Below are 16,971 nucleotides of genomic sequence, written 5' to 3'. Positions count from 1 at the left end.
TTTTATAGTGTAACTATCTCTTGCATGGGCTAGTTTATGAAGGATCAGCTTAGTTTATTTTTCATCTTTTGTATATGAAAATGTTTCTATACTATAGTTTTGTAAATAAAATGAAAGTTTTTCTATACTATAGTTTGGTATATTTTGCTTGTCATTTACGCCGTATGAGTGGGAGTCATCATAAATTTATTTATCTGTAAAATGAGATGAAAAATCTATTCTCTATAATGTAAAAACTGAGGCACCAAAGTCTTCCCAATTATATTTTCTTGTATAATCTCTCTCGGTGAATTTTAGAAAAATGCTAGAAATTCATTCTTCATTTTCTGTTATTTACGGGTGTACTGTAGACTATTTACAAAATATGTAAAACTATGTATGAAAAGAAAGATAATTTATTTAGCAACATTTATGTACTTTATTGCTTATTTTGTAAAATTTATTTAGCGACGTTATATATTTTATTGCTTATTTTGTAATTCACCTTTATAAATCGACATACATTAAGTCTAACATAAAATTAAAGTCACCACAACCATTTGAAGGAAATTTATTTATTTAGTTTTGGTTCGACTAATAAGAATGTTTTTTTTTTTTTTGGTCAAATGTCCTTTAAATGCACAAGACTTCTCCATAATATGTAAAAATATTTATCTAGGGAAATCTAAGAAGTTGACTAATTAAATTCAAACTTTTATCCCTACTAGTTTTAGTGTTCAGATGTGAAGTAAAAACTTTTACACTTATTTTTCATAAGCATTATTCTACTGTATTTTTTCTACATTTGTATATAATTTAAAGAAATTTTCATAATTTTAGAATGTAGACCAAAATTAACCCTCTAGCCATAACCTTTATGGTGGGACAGCACATACAAAAAAACTGGTTACGTTTTTTCCGCTACCCATAAAGGTCTTGGCAAAATGGTCATTGAGAATATCGCCATTAAACATTACTCATTATTGCATTTAAATTATTAAACTTTTTTAAAGATATTGTCATGTAAGGATTCAAAACCACTTAACCCTTTTACCCCCAAAGGACGTACTGGTACGTTTCACAAAACACATCCCTTTACCCCCATGGACGTACCAATACGTCCTTCTAAAAAACTGCTATTTACACATTTTTTTGCATATTTTTGATAATTTTTTGAGAAACTTCAGGCATTTTCCAAGAGAATGAGACCGACCTGACCTCTTTATGACAAAAATTAAGGCTGTTAGAACAATTTAAAAAATACTGTATATACTGCAAAATGTGCATGAAAAAAAAGTAACCCCTGGGGGTAAAAGGGTTAATATGTTTTATTTTAATAGAATACTACTGGATTTGAATATTATATGTATTCATAAAATGCCCTGGATTCAAGTCAAGTTTTTCAATAATTTTTTCCATGGACATTGCAGATAAGGCGAGAAATTCAGTCTGTTGGGGGCGAAGATTGTGAGATATGGCGTTGGACATCCGGGGTGCCATTTACTCCAAACACTTCTGGCATAGATGGGGCAAGTGGTCGAACTCCTTCCAAGATGTGGCAAGGTCAGGCCTTTGAGAGCTTAGAAACCACACACAATCTTCCCAACGTGTCCCCTACGTCTTGCCTCAAAATCCGTAATATGTTTGACTGTGATGTGTAAGTAAATGTTTTTTTCATGTTTTGAGAGCGAACAGGTTTGGGACTTCATATTTCAAGCCTGGTGTATATTTAAAACATTGTTTGATGGTAGTGCTTAGTTATTAGATTAAGATTTGCAGTATTCGAGTTATTTACAAAAAGTCGTGTGGGCCAGCTGTATAGGGGTGAAGATATTTGGTCTTAGGGTCTAATAAACTTTTTTAGATTTGGAGTTATCTAACTAATTGCAAAAACACTGGTTTAGTTAGTGATTACTTTATTAAAATAATCTGTCTTGACACAAATACAAGCCCTCATTCTTTATGTAGGAGTATTATCCAGTGTGAGCTGGAAAATGTTAAAGCTGGAAAATAATGCAGTTGGTTGGTAGAAGAAATTGAGGTTACCACTCACTTGTATGGTGTAAGTTATTCACTTTTCACTTAATCACAGCTGTGTACGAACGCATCAGTACTAAGTTCTGACTGATTGTTGGTTAAAAATTTTTCGCGGGTTTTTGTACTCTATTACTTGTAACTTTTTTTGGTATAAAACCTACGAGATTACGTGTATTTTACTATTTCATTATTATGAAGAGTTGAATTGTGTGAGCAATTAGTGTGGTGGAGTTTATAGTTTGTATCTATGAACACCTTACTGTTGCTATGTTGTTCTTTATATTAGATTTTAAGATTTTTTCTAATGAAATATAGACATTTCATATACATGGTTTTTTTTTTCTTTCAAGATTATGTTCATTCCAATGTGAAATGGCATAAAAATATAAGATTTATAGTTTATTTACTAGGCTACAGTGCTCTAAAATTTTATGGATTTGAGGATTATAGTTTTGTCTCTAGACTATAATCCTGAATTGTACTCGCTGGTTACTTTGTGAAAGCTACATAAGTTGTGTGTGTTTTGCATACTTTTTAATTTTCTGTCAGTCTCGTGCTGCCATACTGTACCTTTGCCCAGATGTTGAACCTCTTTGAACCTTCTATTGCTTGATTCCGTTTCACACATAACCGATGCTTGGTTAGTGTTACAGATAATCTAGGACTGGAGCACTTGGTTCCTGGTACCTAAGTCGGGGTCAATCGTTAAAGGATACCCTAAATATGTAGTTTGTCAGACCTGTTCTTCCTGAAGCTTGGTACTTGCATTTGGGGGCTTTGCTTGGTAACAGTGTCTGTTCTGTTACTTATTACTTAAGCAATTGAAGTTTTATTCCTACACCTTGGTACTGTAAAACTTTGTGCATTTGTTGTCGTCTTTGAAATCACCTTAATATATTCGAGTGGGGATAGTTGCATACTAGTATTAGGTTGTGTCCTGTTCCAGGTAGACCTTGATTATGTGAAGAAGAAACTGGTTGTGATACGTTCATGTCTTCGGGCTGTTGACTAACCATCTCCTTGAATATTTGGGACAAAAGAGAGATCCCTTTCAGGTACTTTTCCTCTCTCTGTGGGTCTTCACCGTGGTCTCCAAAATCAAACCAAACCAAACCAAACAAGACCCCAACGGCGGACCTTCCCAGCGCCAGCGGAAGAAGGCAATGCCTATCGGGCAGGCAACAAGGCGGGCCTTGACATAACAAGAACCCGGCAGCCCGATGCAACCAACATCGGAGAAGCCGCCTGTCTCATATGTCTTGAGCCGCGGTGAAAACGATGTGGGCCAAGTGTGTGCGTGGCCGTTGCAAAACCACGACCACCCAAAACAATATACCCAGCTACTGGCATTCTGTCGTTTCCTCCACCCTTCTTCTGATAGGAGGCTGATGGCTAACGACAGAACCCAATACTCGGACACGAGTGGGCGCCGACGACGATAATTGGAGCTATGGTTGATCACAGTAACTTCACCAATCTTCCAGGCTGCTGTTCCTTGAAAGTTAGAACAAAGCTAGAGTTTAGTAATTGAAGAAAGGCTGTGAACCTTTCTCACATACTTGCAGGGAGAAATTTGTCATAGAGAGAGATATTAGGTTTTCCTATTTGTGAAGAACATACCTCAAGAGTTCTCTTGCTTCAAGTTGGAGATCTTTACAGAGTTCTTCCCTTGAAGTAAGGCTGAGGCACCAGTAAATGAAAAGACCATTTGACAATTTGGAAATGTCTCAACAGCAACTACTTAAATTGTATCCATTTCTGGAGATCAGGGAATGCCTGTCGTAGTCTCAACCACGGGTACCTTAACTCCCATCCTCGTTAGATGCTTCTGTTCTTGGACGCAATGAGGGAGGCATGTGGTGAGCATCTGTAAGATCTGGTAATTTCACATTAATAGACCAGGTTATAGTTTATCTTCACAATATCTGGGACTTTAATATCAAGTTAAGCAAAAAGGTTTTTTTTCTCAATTTCAAATTGATTCACCAAGTATACAATCTCAGGTTGATGTTTATGAGCGTCGGGTTGACTTTGGTGAAACCTTGATTATGAGAGACACTTATTTCACCTTCATCTTGTCTGCCAGTTCAAGGTCCTTGATGTTGGGTGCAATGAAGTGATATACCTATTGTGGGTAGCTTCGTATGGAGTCATTCTCTAATCTGAGTTTTTGAACGATCAGAGTCGTCTTTGTTCTCTTATCCTTTGACCAAATTTCCAGATAAAGGCATGGAGTCTCGGTCTTTTGAAACTTATCTTAGCATATGAAAAGCTTTGCCTATTTCTTTACTTCTGATGCTAGCTGATGGTACCTTACGAAGTCTTACAAACTATCTTGTTAGGGATCGTTCCCTCAACATATTTCCTAGCTTTAGCTTTAATGAACCGAGTAGGAGAAACTTACAGGCTTCTCTTTTGCTGTGGTTATTGGTACTTTCATTGCACTTTGACATTATTCTTGTGTGTAGGTTATATGGGCTGAGGTATCAGGCACATTCATCTTCTGTCTAGTGAGTTTTATCTGATGAGTATATGATCCATGTTTGGAGACTGATCATATGGCTCGACCAGGAGCTCACATGTAGGTTTAACCTTTTTATAGGAAGACATTGTTGATTCTTTGGTTGTGAGAACACGAGTCTGAAGCAACTTATGCCTTCACGTTTTATCTGGTATCGTCCATAAAGCCTTGGGCTCGTGTTCCTCTGTTCTATTGTTGTATTGTTGTTGCTCACTAGTCATGTAACCTCCCATGTGTTGAATATATTTCCCAAGGTACAAGGATGACATAAGTGTGGCGAGGACAATTTAGCGACTTACATTTCGCTTCTCCCTTCCTCCCTCTGGGTCAGCAGTCGGACCGAGTAGTGTAGGACTTACAAACATGCAGGCAGGTTACACATCAGAGCATCCTTTCTTTCAGGCCTAGCATAGAACAGTGATATTGTTTTCTCTCAACCCCTTGCTAGCTATGGCTTCGGATCGTAGCTGCCTTTGACATTCACTTTTTTTTATGGAGAGAGGTTCTTCCTTTCATTATCCTTGTATAGTTTTCTCTCTCAACTAGTTATGGTGTAACTCTTACCAGCATCATCATCCCATGTGTGATGCTGGATAGGTGGTTGAAGGGGGCATCTTTTCATCACTGATGTGAATCAGGAAACATGAAATCCAGGAGAGAAAGAACCTCAGTCAATTAGTTCAATGAGGCTACCTTTCACTAAACAGTGAAGTTGCAAGATAAAGACAGAGGTTTTTATTTGCTGGAACAAATAAAGTATTTTAATTAAATTTCCATTTTTTGGTTAGAAACCAGAGTACTACGTCAGATTTTCCTCTCAACCCACCCCTCCTTTGTCCTAGGGCTAAATGAAAAAGTGAATAACTTAGTCTTGTAAGTATCGTTACTCGCCTACCTGCCAATATTTACCTACCTTCTTACCAAGCTTCACCACCTGTTCCTAGCATAAAAGACTTGGGTTTGTATAGCTATGAAAATACAAAAATACAAATTACTGTATCTTAAAGATTTGCTATTTTACCAGACCCCTTTAAAAGTAATTACACGAATTTACGTCTTTAGAGTTGGGTTATTTGACAGTACGTACTCAAATAATACATTGTGTAGAAATTATCGATAGATGTAAGTAAAAGGATAAGTAACAAAAGTAACCTGCCATTGTTCATCGTTACAGTGAATTTGGTGAGAGTTGGCCTTCACGGATTCAGGATAGTATTTTGGAGAAATGTGAAGGAATCAGCATTGTTCATATAGCAGTAGATCGTGGATCAAGAGAAGGTTGTGTGTACCTTAAATGTGCCTCGCTCTCAGAGGCAGGGAAAGCATTTAGAGCACTACACGGCTGGTGGTACGATGGTAAGGAATGCAGTGATTAGTTTTGTTAACTTTGTTTCTTTTTTTCTCTTCTGAGAAGGGCATTCAGATAGGAAATCACTGAACAAATCGCTGGCAGGGATAAGGAGGACTTCGATATACATTGTCGAGTAAAGTTTTCTGTTACCTAAAATGCTTTGGCGTAAAGAGGTTTAAGATAAGTTGAAGTTGTATATGAAGATAAACTACTACTACCACTACTAACCCAGTTGAAAATGTAGAATGCTACAAACCCAAGGGGTTAGTACAGTAGGGAGAAAACTCCTTTACAAAAAATAAACTGAGAAGTAGTTAGATGAGTAAAGTAATTTAGATAAGTAACATAAACTATGAAAGGAAACTTCAAGGAAAATCTTTTATCTATTTGCTGAAACTACCATAGCATAGTATAAAGTATTTTATTAAACCTAATGACTCATAGTATATAATTATATTACCTTTTGTAATAAAGGTATGAAGTTAGATATCTATCTAACTAGCTTAGTAGGCTAAGTTAACTTGCACCTATGTTGGTTAGACTAGCTTATAATGCGTTTTTTTATTCTGTTCTGGAAGGAAAGTAATGTTTAGTACTAACATGTAGAGAAGCATTATGGAACAACTATATAACATATATATGGGACTGTCCTAGCTTTGATAGAGGAAAGACCCCATGACACAACACAGTGGCTGTGTCCCCTTAATTTTTGAAACCTACCTCTGAGGAAGTTGTGCTGCAATTCCGCGCAACACCGTTTGTGCTTCTGTATTATTTGAAGGACATTTTGATTTCTATACATCGTCTGCATTACTTAAGGTCCTCTTTTGCTGCAGAGTTTTTACCTCTAATCTAAGGGGGATCTTACCTATCCAAGACCATCCTGTTAATTTTTGGTGCAGTATTGACTTTTAGTGAAAAGGGACTATTTTTTTTTTTTGGTTGGCTCATTCATTGCAGAGCAGATCCCAGACACAAGATCAGTTACATTTACTGTATCTATCTGAAGTACCTCATCTACTGTGTTTTCTATCACCACTTTTACGCAGGCTTGTAATTATCCTCTGGATCTGTGACTAGTAAAGGAAACAAAGGGTAGGCTTACAGGCAGGAAACACTTCAAGGAATTTAAATAAATTATTCTTCTAATGTTCTGTTGAGGTGGATTTCACTATCCGTATTCAACGAAATTTGTGGTAATCAGTACATGATTGAAATTTAGCAAATTTTTATAATTATTTTTTTCTAACCCTTTCATAATAATCATTTATACTGTACATTCTTCACATCAATTGGCTTGCCGGAAAGAGAGTAGAATAGATTAGTAATTATTGCTAATTTAGATGCCTGTCGATAAGGGTGTTGCAATAATTTTGAGTGGGCTATTATGAAATCTAGAGCAAACTTTTGTATTGCAACAAGCTTGTACTTAAATCTAGGGCAAACTTTTGTATTGCAACAAGCTTGTACTTGGAAACATGTATCATAGGTTAGTATTGATATTAATTTAATATTATACTCTTGCTCATTAAATTTATCTAAAATTGTAATGGAATTTAACTATATTTGCCAATTTATCTATAATTATCTTATAAAGCATGACCCTTATATTGAAAATAGCTATTTTCTTAATTGGATACGAGGAACCTTGAATGCACTGAAGGAAAAATTGGTTGGCAGTCAGTAAGGGATAAGTTTTACAATACTTGCTAAACATTGATGAAATAATAAGAATTATTTTGATAATGCCCTTTTCACAATGTATGTGACTAGCTATTAATTGACAAAAGAATCTAGACTAGCTATTAATTGACAAAAGAATCTAGACTAGCTATTAATTGACAAAAGAATCTAGACTAGCTATTAATTGACAAAAGAATCTATTAGCTATATTTTAATCTGTATCTGTCCAATCCTGTATTTTCCGGTTTCTCATCCCTCATCTACCGAAAATTTTGGGACATTTTCTCTGACTCCGGCCCTTACTAGATTCGGACCCCAAAAATAGGGACTATTTTCAAGAAAATCTCATATATCTTCTATAATTTTAGTCGGACAGCGAAAATATGCGATGACCACATATATACCCATAAAACGAATCTATGCTGCAGTCTATCACATTCCTCTTCATTGGATGTTCATTGCAAACCCTTTTCATTAACTTATTTGCCATTTCAAGCAGTTATGCTTTGGTACCATCTTGCTTGAGCACAAATTAGAATATATCCTGTTAGTGGATTTTTACAGTTGCTGATAAAGCTCATGTATGAAGCACATGTTGAAAGGAGAATCCAACACATACTAAATATCTTTATTAACCCCTTTTACCCCCAGGCTATTTGGAAATTTCCAACCCTTAACCCCCAAGGGTTATTTTTTTTTCAAGCACATTTTGCAGTATATTTTTTTTTAAATTGCTCTAACAGCCTTAATTTTCGTCATAGAGAGGTCAGGTTGGTCTCATTCTCTTGGAAAATGCCTGAAGTTTCTTAAAAAATTATCAAAAATATGCAAAAAAAAATTTAAATAGCAGTTTTTTGCAAGGACGTACTGGTACGTCCATGGGGGTAAAAGGATGAGTTTTGTGAAACGAACCAGTACGTTTTTTTGGGGGGTAAAAGGGTTAATGCTTTCCAGGCTTCCTCTTGGAACTTCAGATATATGCATTAAGCATCAGCTCTCACTAATATAGGGCACAAGTGTAAGACATGTTTACTGCATGTCTTACAAATTGAAGCAATAGAAATTAAATGATAGCAGGATGTGGGATTGTAGGATGAGAACCAATTATGAGCAACGGTCAGCTCAGAAAAAGCTGGTCTTTATGTATTAATGATTTTAGAAAGTAATATTAATTCCCAATAACATTATTTGTAAGTTTGTCTTCAAGATATTGAAGTAATGGGAAATACTGGATTAATATTGTTGAAGTATTATACAGTAGTTATTCACATTCTATGATTAACGTTTAGATTCTGTCTCGAGATTTAATTTTTTACTTGTAAGATGTAGCAATATTAAAGCTAGTATTTTACATTTTATAGTAAATTTTTTGGTTTATTATATTATACAAACTTTAATTTCCCATGAAAGTTTAGCAAGCGCATTTTATTTTCAGGAAATTTGGTAACCGTGAAGTTCCTGCGAGACGAGAGATACCACCAACGTTTTCCAAGCGCTTGCCACGCCACTCGTCGGCTACGACCGTCCAATAACAAGCGTCTGTCTTTGCAGGCCTCTACCAGGCAGTCAGACAGTGTTGAACATCCATAGATAGAAAACTTTATTCCTACACAGGCTTATAATAGGTGACGGAAATTACACGCTACAAACTTAGACGTTAGGAAAGGCATTTGGGAATTAGATGGGTTGCTTCATATTTTACATTACAAAAAAAAAAGCAGATCGAGAGTACACAGTTGACTGCTATGATAAGCCAAGAGTCGATAGGATGTATGTGGCAAATGCAGATTGTGATATAAAAATAGCATAAATTGACTTGAAAATAGGTGTGGATTCCTGGGCTGTTGTGGTACTCTCATATGAGGCTATGAAATTCACTAGCAAGTGAGCCAGATCAAGTTGTAGTCGGTAAGTACGTCATTACTTGTTTGTAAATGGTTGTTTGATTCCGCAGGATTAAAGATGGGTAATGATTCGTACGAGGATTTACTTCAGGACAAGTCTAGTGGATAAAGCAAGTGTAAAACCTTTTCTGCCTATGGATGTTCTATTCATCGTCATTTACTATGGGATATTATAGTGTGTTATAGTCTTACAGTATATCAAAAGATTTTTACATAGTATATATATATATGAATATATATATGAATATATATATATTTTATCTTTTTATTATTCCCACACATTGTTGGGGACATCTAAGAAGAGTTTATTATTAGATTGTGTTTGTATTCAAAATTATGTACAAACATATGGAACAAGTGACTTATTGAAGAGGCGAGGCACTAATGAATACGGAAAGAAAATCGATTGAGAAAAAAATTGGCAATGCTTGAGTCGTTACTGAAAGAAATTTCTGCTGCTTATATAACCCATAACAAAAAGGGATTGGTAATATACAGGTTGGCCGGTTGTATGACTTCCGCATTGTAGGCTGAGCTATATGCAAGTTTAATATACTGCGAGTTATTGATGGGAGATAAGAAAACATGACTTAAACATGACTTGGTAGCGCCTTGGTGAGAATTTAGCAAGAAATTGTAATTGAAAGAGTGAACAAGGATTTTGTTGTATGGTTGGTATAAGTTAGCATGATTGAGAAGAGGACTTGACTTTCTTTTATACTTGTCTTACTCCTGTTCTCTTTTGCTCTCATCAGTGAATTCCAGTCCCAAGCAAAGTTCACGACCAAGGCTCATTGTCGGTTCCCTGTCTTCCACTCTCTCATGCTACCATACTAATAGTCTGTCTGTCTCTCTATGTATCCTGGCCCTTTTACATCCGGTTATTTTCAATTTCCCATCAGTCCCGTATTTCAGCGAGTTTTATTTTACCAAACAAAATCATTTCATCAGTCAGGTTGATTATGGGCAAGGAATGTATTGAGATTTAATAAACTATCGGAAGGATTAGTTGGTTTTATTTATACGTATCTTTTTTTTCTTTAACAAATTCCACTGACTTTTACATTTGAAGGAACCTGCAAGTAATCAGAATAGGATGGTACATACATATACCAAGGCACTTCCCCCGTTTTGGGGGATAGCCGACATCAAACAAATTAAATGGAAAAGGGGACCTCTCCTCTCCATGTTCCTCCCAGCCTGACAAGGGACTCAACCGAGTTCGGCTGGTACTGCTAGGATGGTAGTCACAATAAGTAATGTCAGTGCAAACTTCAATATTAGTTCCAACTCTTGAAATCTAATTTTTCACATTTTTATACAGATTGTAATTTACACAAAATTAAAATCCTTATACTATACTTATCTATTTACCAAGGCACTTCCCCAATTTTTTTTGGGGGGGTAGACGATAAAAAAAAACTAAAAAAAACAAAAGGAGACTAAATCTCTTCGCTCCTCTCAGCCTGCTACAGTCCAACCTCCCCCTGTTATTGACTACAAATGAAGTCACAATCACTCCTCATTCATTTCTATTTCTAGCACGGTCTTTTGCCATTCACATATATCCTACTATCACCAAGAGCTTCCTTCACTCCATCTTTCCACCCAAACCTTGGCCTATACTCATTTGAAAAAATTCCAGAGAAAAAAAAATGACAATTTCAAAATGGATCTGTAGCAGTAAAAAATGTGTGTATACAGTATTCCAAGAAGATTTTTTTACTTTTTCCCAATTCAAAATTTGGTTTTTATCTTGATATGCAATTTAAACTTGCAATACTGTGATATATTTTCTTTGTCAGAAATGTTATCTTTGGCTTCTTTAGCCTTTCTTTAGTAAAAACCTATCAACGAGATTGTGCTCAGAAAATATTTAGCTCTAATATCAATTGTGTTCCCTCTTCACTGTAAATTGTTAGTAATTATCTGATTTATGCTTCAAATACTGTAGTGCACAAAATGTGGTCGATAAGATGGCAAGCGATGAATGGAGTCGCGCGGAGCTGTGAAACAAGATTTGGTCATATTGACATAGTTCTTAACCCTTTTACCCAGGCTATTTGGAAATTTCCAACCCTTAACCCCCAGGGGGTTATTTATTTCCCAGCACATTTTGCAGTATATTTTTTTAAAATTGCTCTAACAGCCTTAATTTTTGTCACAGAGATGTCAGGTTGGTCTCATTCTCTTGGAAAATGCCTGAATTTTCTCAAAAATTATGAAAAATATGAAAAAAATATTTTTTATAGGATTTTTTTGCAATGACGTACCGGTACGTCCATGGGGGTAAAGGGATGGCTTTTGTGAAACGTACCAGTACGTTCTTTTGGGGGTAAAAGGGTTAAGAGATGAAATTTCAAAGACCTGACACTTACGAGGAATATTCCAAAGCATTGTATACGAGTGATTTATTGGTTTTAGGATTATAAAAATTTATGCTTATTACATAAACTGTAAACAAAACCAATAGAGGGAGGTGGTTCTGATGCCGTTAATTTCCTCAAGGTCAGTGTGTAATAAAAACCTATTGCTCTGTCCTTTAAAATAAATTTTCATATGACTTTGCATGCTATCCCTGTTATAAAATCAGTTTTTCAAAGTTCAAAAGGATCAATAAATTTTTTTTTTAAACTATTACTAAAATGAATTGGGATAATGTTATAGTTGAAGATATATTAAGTGCATGTGATTTTGGAGTGTACTTATCTAAGTAGAAACTATGTTCGATTAAAAGAACTTGTACATCCAATTTTATGGAGAGTCCTGCGTAATGGAATTCCTCTTAAATATATAAATTTGATCCAAGTCTATTCATGAGCACAGCAAGTGCCAAGTGCATAGTTAATGTTAATGGAGTTGTATCAAATTAATTTCCTTTGATCAGCAGAGTACTCCAAGGGAATGTATTGACACCTATGTTGTTTATCCTCCTTATGGATTTTGTAATGCGTAGAACAGTCAGAGATGGTGGAGAAGGATTGGACTGGATTGGTGATAAGAATTTAGCAGACTTAGAGTATGATGATGATACTGTCCTTGTTAGCAGAACACCACAGGATCTGCAATGCTTGTTTACCAGAATGCATGAAATATCAGACAAGGTTGGGCTGTAGATAAATAGAAGAAAGACGGAGATGATGAGAAATGAGTATGGAATGGAAAATGAGGTCATTGGAAGGAGAAAAGATTAATGTGGTAGAATCATTCAAGTATTTAGGAACTATGATCTCCAATACAGGGTCTTTGGAATTAGAGTTTGTTCCAACACGAATACTTACCTCGAACTACTTTCTTTAGGAGATCACTGGTTATCTGTCTCTGCCGACCAGAGTTTTGAATAGTTACCTCCCCGCTCCGCGCCCTCAGTAGCTTTACCCCCGGCATCCAGGAATGTGCCCCGAGGGTAGGATTAAGGTAATTCGCTTGCTAGTCGGGTCACCCTCCTCATTAAGTTCTCTGGTCGCGAGAGGTGAACATCTCTCGCTCTCGTATCTCTGTCGATCCTTTGTGTGCGTTCTAGTGCCCCACGTGTTCCCAGCGTGGCAACTTGCGTTTTCCAGTGTACTTTTCCCGGGTGTTCCTGTGCGTTCACCTTCCACCCGTGTGCTTACCCAGTGTATTCCTTGATTCCCTTCAAGGAATTAATAGCTGAAGGGAACAATTTTAAATATTAAACTTAGCCGGTGAATATATAATAGCTGACGTCTCCGACGGCTCGACAGAATCCAAAAACTCGCGAGCGATCGCCATGAAGGTAGCGGGTGTGCCCACCAGCGCCGACTATCGGCCAGATACCGCATATACATGTAAACAGCTCCAGTTCTTCTCTGTCGGTTTCATCGACAAGTCGATTCCACTCGCTATTATGACCTCGAGTTTTCTACCGAATTGGCGAAGTACTTGGTTTTGGTTTTATTGCTTTCGCCGTGTTGGATTATTCAATACTATCCTCAAAAGAAATGCTTTTGAAAGGAGAGTAAAAGTGTTTTGCCCTTGCTCTTTTCTCTGGTTTTTTCCATAGAGTAAAGATGGCCGACCCTTCCCTTAGTGTACGGAAGTGTGTTTTAGGCTTTTAGCAATTATCTTATCACGTTATAAATTGTTGTTGTTAATTATAGATTTTCCTCTATATATTTTATATCTCACCCGCCTTTATTAGGCCTCTTCGATTAGCTTTCCATTTATACTAAACATCAAGATAAATTTTATGTTTTGTTTATATGCGGCCTTACCTATTCCTCCCCTAGTCCGAGAGTAGGCGGTCCTAACTTGGAAACCGAAGTTAAACAACGTTGACCCCATTCAACTTTTATTTTCGTTAAGTTTAAATCATTTGCTCTGTAAGAGTTATGAAATGAATATTTTTTAGTAGATATTTTATGAAAGATTTTCTTTGAATAGTCTTCGTGCTGTTTCAAAGATGAACTAACGTTTGGTTTATTTATGCTACGCAGTTTGCGCTCTATCGTTACGATAGAGAAAGAGAGAATCACGGTTTCACTTTGCAGAAAGAGTAAATCGATTTTGACGTTTTGTTCATTCTTTCAAACTGAAGTGTTTTAAATACTAATTTAAAGGAACTTGTTAATTTTCAATTTCTTAGTCCTTTCAGTTTTTTCCTTTGGTCAAATAACCTGTTTATTGACGAAGGGTGAGTGGGCATTTCTCTTCTGTGTGAAATCAAGAGAGAGAGAGAGAGAGAGAGAGGAAGAGAGAACGTTCCGATCTTTATTCTCGTCCCAAGTAAGGAGTTTGGGAGCGAGTAACGTTGTTCTCGATTCAGTTTTTTACTCTCGTCCCAAGTCTCTGTACGGGGAGAAAGGATAAAACGTTTTTAGTTTTTATTCTCGTCCCAAGGCACTGTACGGTGAGAGATTGAAAACGTAGTCTTTAATGAACTAGTGTTTAGTCTCCTCCCCAGTCACTGATCCTTTTTAACTTTATATATTTCCGTTTTATTCGATATACAGTATATGTTTACTGATTTTTGCTTGTACTAATGTGCTTACATTATACGACTCATTTCGCAATTATAACCTTTTGATGTAAGGGAGAATTGCGTGCTTCAGGTAGAAATCAGTTTTATTCATGCCTAATGTGAAATTATTGAAAAATACGATATCAGTGAAGTAAGTCCAAAAACAGAAAATCGTAGTGATAAAGTGATAATTGCGCAAAGTGTTTTTTAGTGTTGCGACCGAGGGTTCGTCTGTCCGTGCTTGTCGTTCACCTAGTCCGAGACCTCTTTCAGGCTCCCATGCTCCAGGGAGAAGTAATGTCGTAGGACTTATGGGGACGAGAGGCTTTAACCAACGAACAGACGTTCCCTCTATGGTATCGGGCGTGTCTCGCAAGATCGCCCCTACCATAAGACGAGCGAGGCTGTTTTCTCCTCGTCATCTGAAGGCTTCTCGCAAAAGAAACCTTGGAGCAAAGTTTCTAGACCCTTAAAGCGGAAGTCAGTCCCTTCAGGACAGGTCCAGCGTCCTGGCTGTAGCCATGGGGTCAGCTCTGACCCTTTGCAGTCGTCGGAAGACGGTTCACCTATTAAACGCAAGCGTAACACGGGGTCCGAGGGTCGCGGTAAAGGGCAATGTTTTGCCAACACAGACGTTACCGTCGTCTCGGCCCGTTCCGACTCCCGTTGATCCTAAATGGGTTGTCCTGCAGGACATGCAGACTAAGCTTGCCTCCCTTATGGAGAAGTATGACGTTGAGCAGGTTCACGATGAACCTTCGCTTTCGAGTCGCCGTTACGCTAAACGAGACTCTGGCCGTCAGCCGCCCAAACGAGCATTTACTCGTCCTTTTGACGTTATGAAACGTGATGTCGGTAGTTTGTCACGTCAGTCACGTGACTTGGATCCTCACTCGCTGCAGTCCCGTGTTGACTTTCAGCCGCTGCCGCAGCCTCGTGTTGACGTTCAGCCGCTGCCGCAGTCTCGTGTTGACGTTCAGGACGTTCGCCAACCAGCTCAGTTGCCTTGTTTTGACGTTGAGCGTCAAGCACCGCAGTCAAGAGTTGTTTTAACTGCTCAATCTAGGCAGTCAAGGCAGTCTCGACTTGACGTCGAGCGTCCTCCCGCTCCAGTTGTTGTTGCTGGTCAGTCCTTTAAGCAGTTACATGACGTAGCGTCCTTGACTGCTACTGATGCTCCTTTGCGTGTGGACTCTGCTTGTCAAGCATTGCCACCACGGCAGGTCTCTCCCTTGCTTGAGACTCGGCAATTGTCGGACGAGGTTCCTTCAGATGAGGAAGTTGCTGATCCCCCTCCTACTGATATTCCCTTGGGGACTTTGTCAGACGGAGAGGAGCCTAAAGCTGCTCAGCCCTCTATGGACTTTAAATAAATCATGCTGATTTTTAAGGATCTTTGTCCGGACCATTTTGTAACTGCTGCTCCTCGTTCGCCTAAACGTCAGAGTTTACACTAGGCCTAGCTACTTCGAAGCCGTTGTTTTCTAAGCTAGTGCTCTCTCGCTCTTCTAAGAGAGCTTTACGTTTGCTAGGCGACTGGTTGATCACCAGGAGGAGTTTGGGGGAGACAGCCTTTGCTTTCCCTCCTTTTAAACTGGCTTATAGAGCGAGCGTCTGGTATGACACGGGAGAAGTTCTCGGCTTGGGAGTTCCTGCCTCTGCCCAGAGAGACTTCTCAAGCCTCATAGACTCTCCCCGGCGCCTGGCCATGAGACGCTCCAAGATTTTATGGTCGACTTCAGAGCTAGACCATCTCCTGTTAGGAGTTTTTCGAGCGTTTGAAGTTTTGCTGTACAATTATGTCATGCATGAACAAGGCTATCAGGGATGGCTCCAATGATCTGACAGCCACGTTCTCTGCAGGAACAAGACTATCAGGGATGGCTCCAATGATCTGGCAGCCACGTTCACTGCAGGAGTACTTAAGATGTAAGTGCGCTCAATGAGTTCATTGTCAAGAGAAACTTCACGATGAAGACTACCAAAGCTGTCTTGACAGCATTAAGGGAAGGCGACTGGATGGTCTCTCTCGACCTTCAGGATGCATACTTCCACATCCCGATTCATCCAAACTTTCAACTACATCTGAGGTTTGTGGACGGGAAAGTAATGTACCACTGTCGAGCATTGTACTCCGACCTCATTCCTGCTCCTCTTGTTTTTACAAGGCCCTTGCAAAATGTAGCAAGCTTTCTACATTTTTTGAGGATTCAGAGCCTCCCTTTATTTTGACGACTGGCTAATCAGGGCGTCGTCATTATATCGCTGTTTGGAGAGCCTGTAATGGACATTAGACCTAACCAAGGAGCTAGGTCTCATAGTGAACGTAGAGAAGTCGTAACTTGCAGTACCCCATCCCAGACTATTCTTTTTTTGGGAATGGAGTACAGTTTCTGATTTTTCGGCCCTTTTCGTCTCCCGCAAGAATGGAACAAGCTCTATTAAAAGTCCTTCACTTGCAAGAGAAAAACAGTTGCTCTGTAAGAGTTTGAACTAGCCTCGTGGGAACTCTTTC

At 38.1% G+C, this 16,971-nt stretch overlaps 1 protein-coding gene across 2 annotated transcripts in view; it reads left to right on the top strand.

Annotated features, from left to right (window-relative positions):
- Positions 1-10,480, top strand: part of MAN1 (LEM domain-containing inner nuclear membrane protein MAN1) — a 42,048-nt gene extending 31,568 nt beyond the window's left edge. The window contains exons 7-9 of one of the 2 annotated variants that reach the window (XM_068389546.1): positions 1,410-1,636; positions 5,712-5,893; positions 9,007-10,480. In XM_068389546.1, coding sequence (XP_068245647.1) covers positions 1,410-1,636; positions 5,712-5,893; positions 9,007-9,161 — 564 coding nt within the window. In that variant the 3' untranslated portion in view covers positions 9,162-10,480. The remainder of the gene's footprint in view (positions 1-1,409; positions 1,637-5,711; positions 5,894-9,006) is intronic. The other variant, XM_068389547.1, reaches the window with a different exon arrangement.
- Positions 10,481-16,971: the final 6,491 nt, after the last annotated feature.

The sequence above is a fragment of the Palaemon carinicauda genome, chromosome 16 (genome assembly GCF_036898095.1).
Source record: "Palaemon carinicauda isolate YSFRI2023 chromosome 16, ASM3689809v2, whole genome shotgun sequence".
Taxonomy (NCBI): domain Eukaryota; kingdom Metazoa; phylum Arthropoda; class Malacostraca; order Decapoda; family Palaemonidae; genus Palaemon; species Palaemon carinicauda.
The sequence above is the reverse complement of the archived record's forward strand: the minus strand, read 5'-3'. Positions and strand labels throughout refer to the sequence as shown.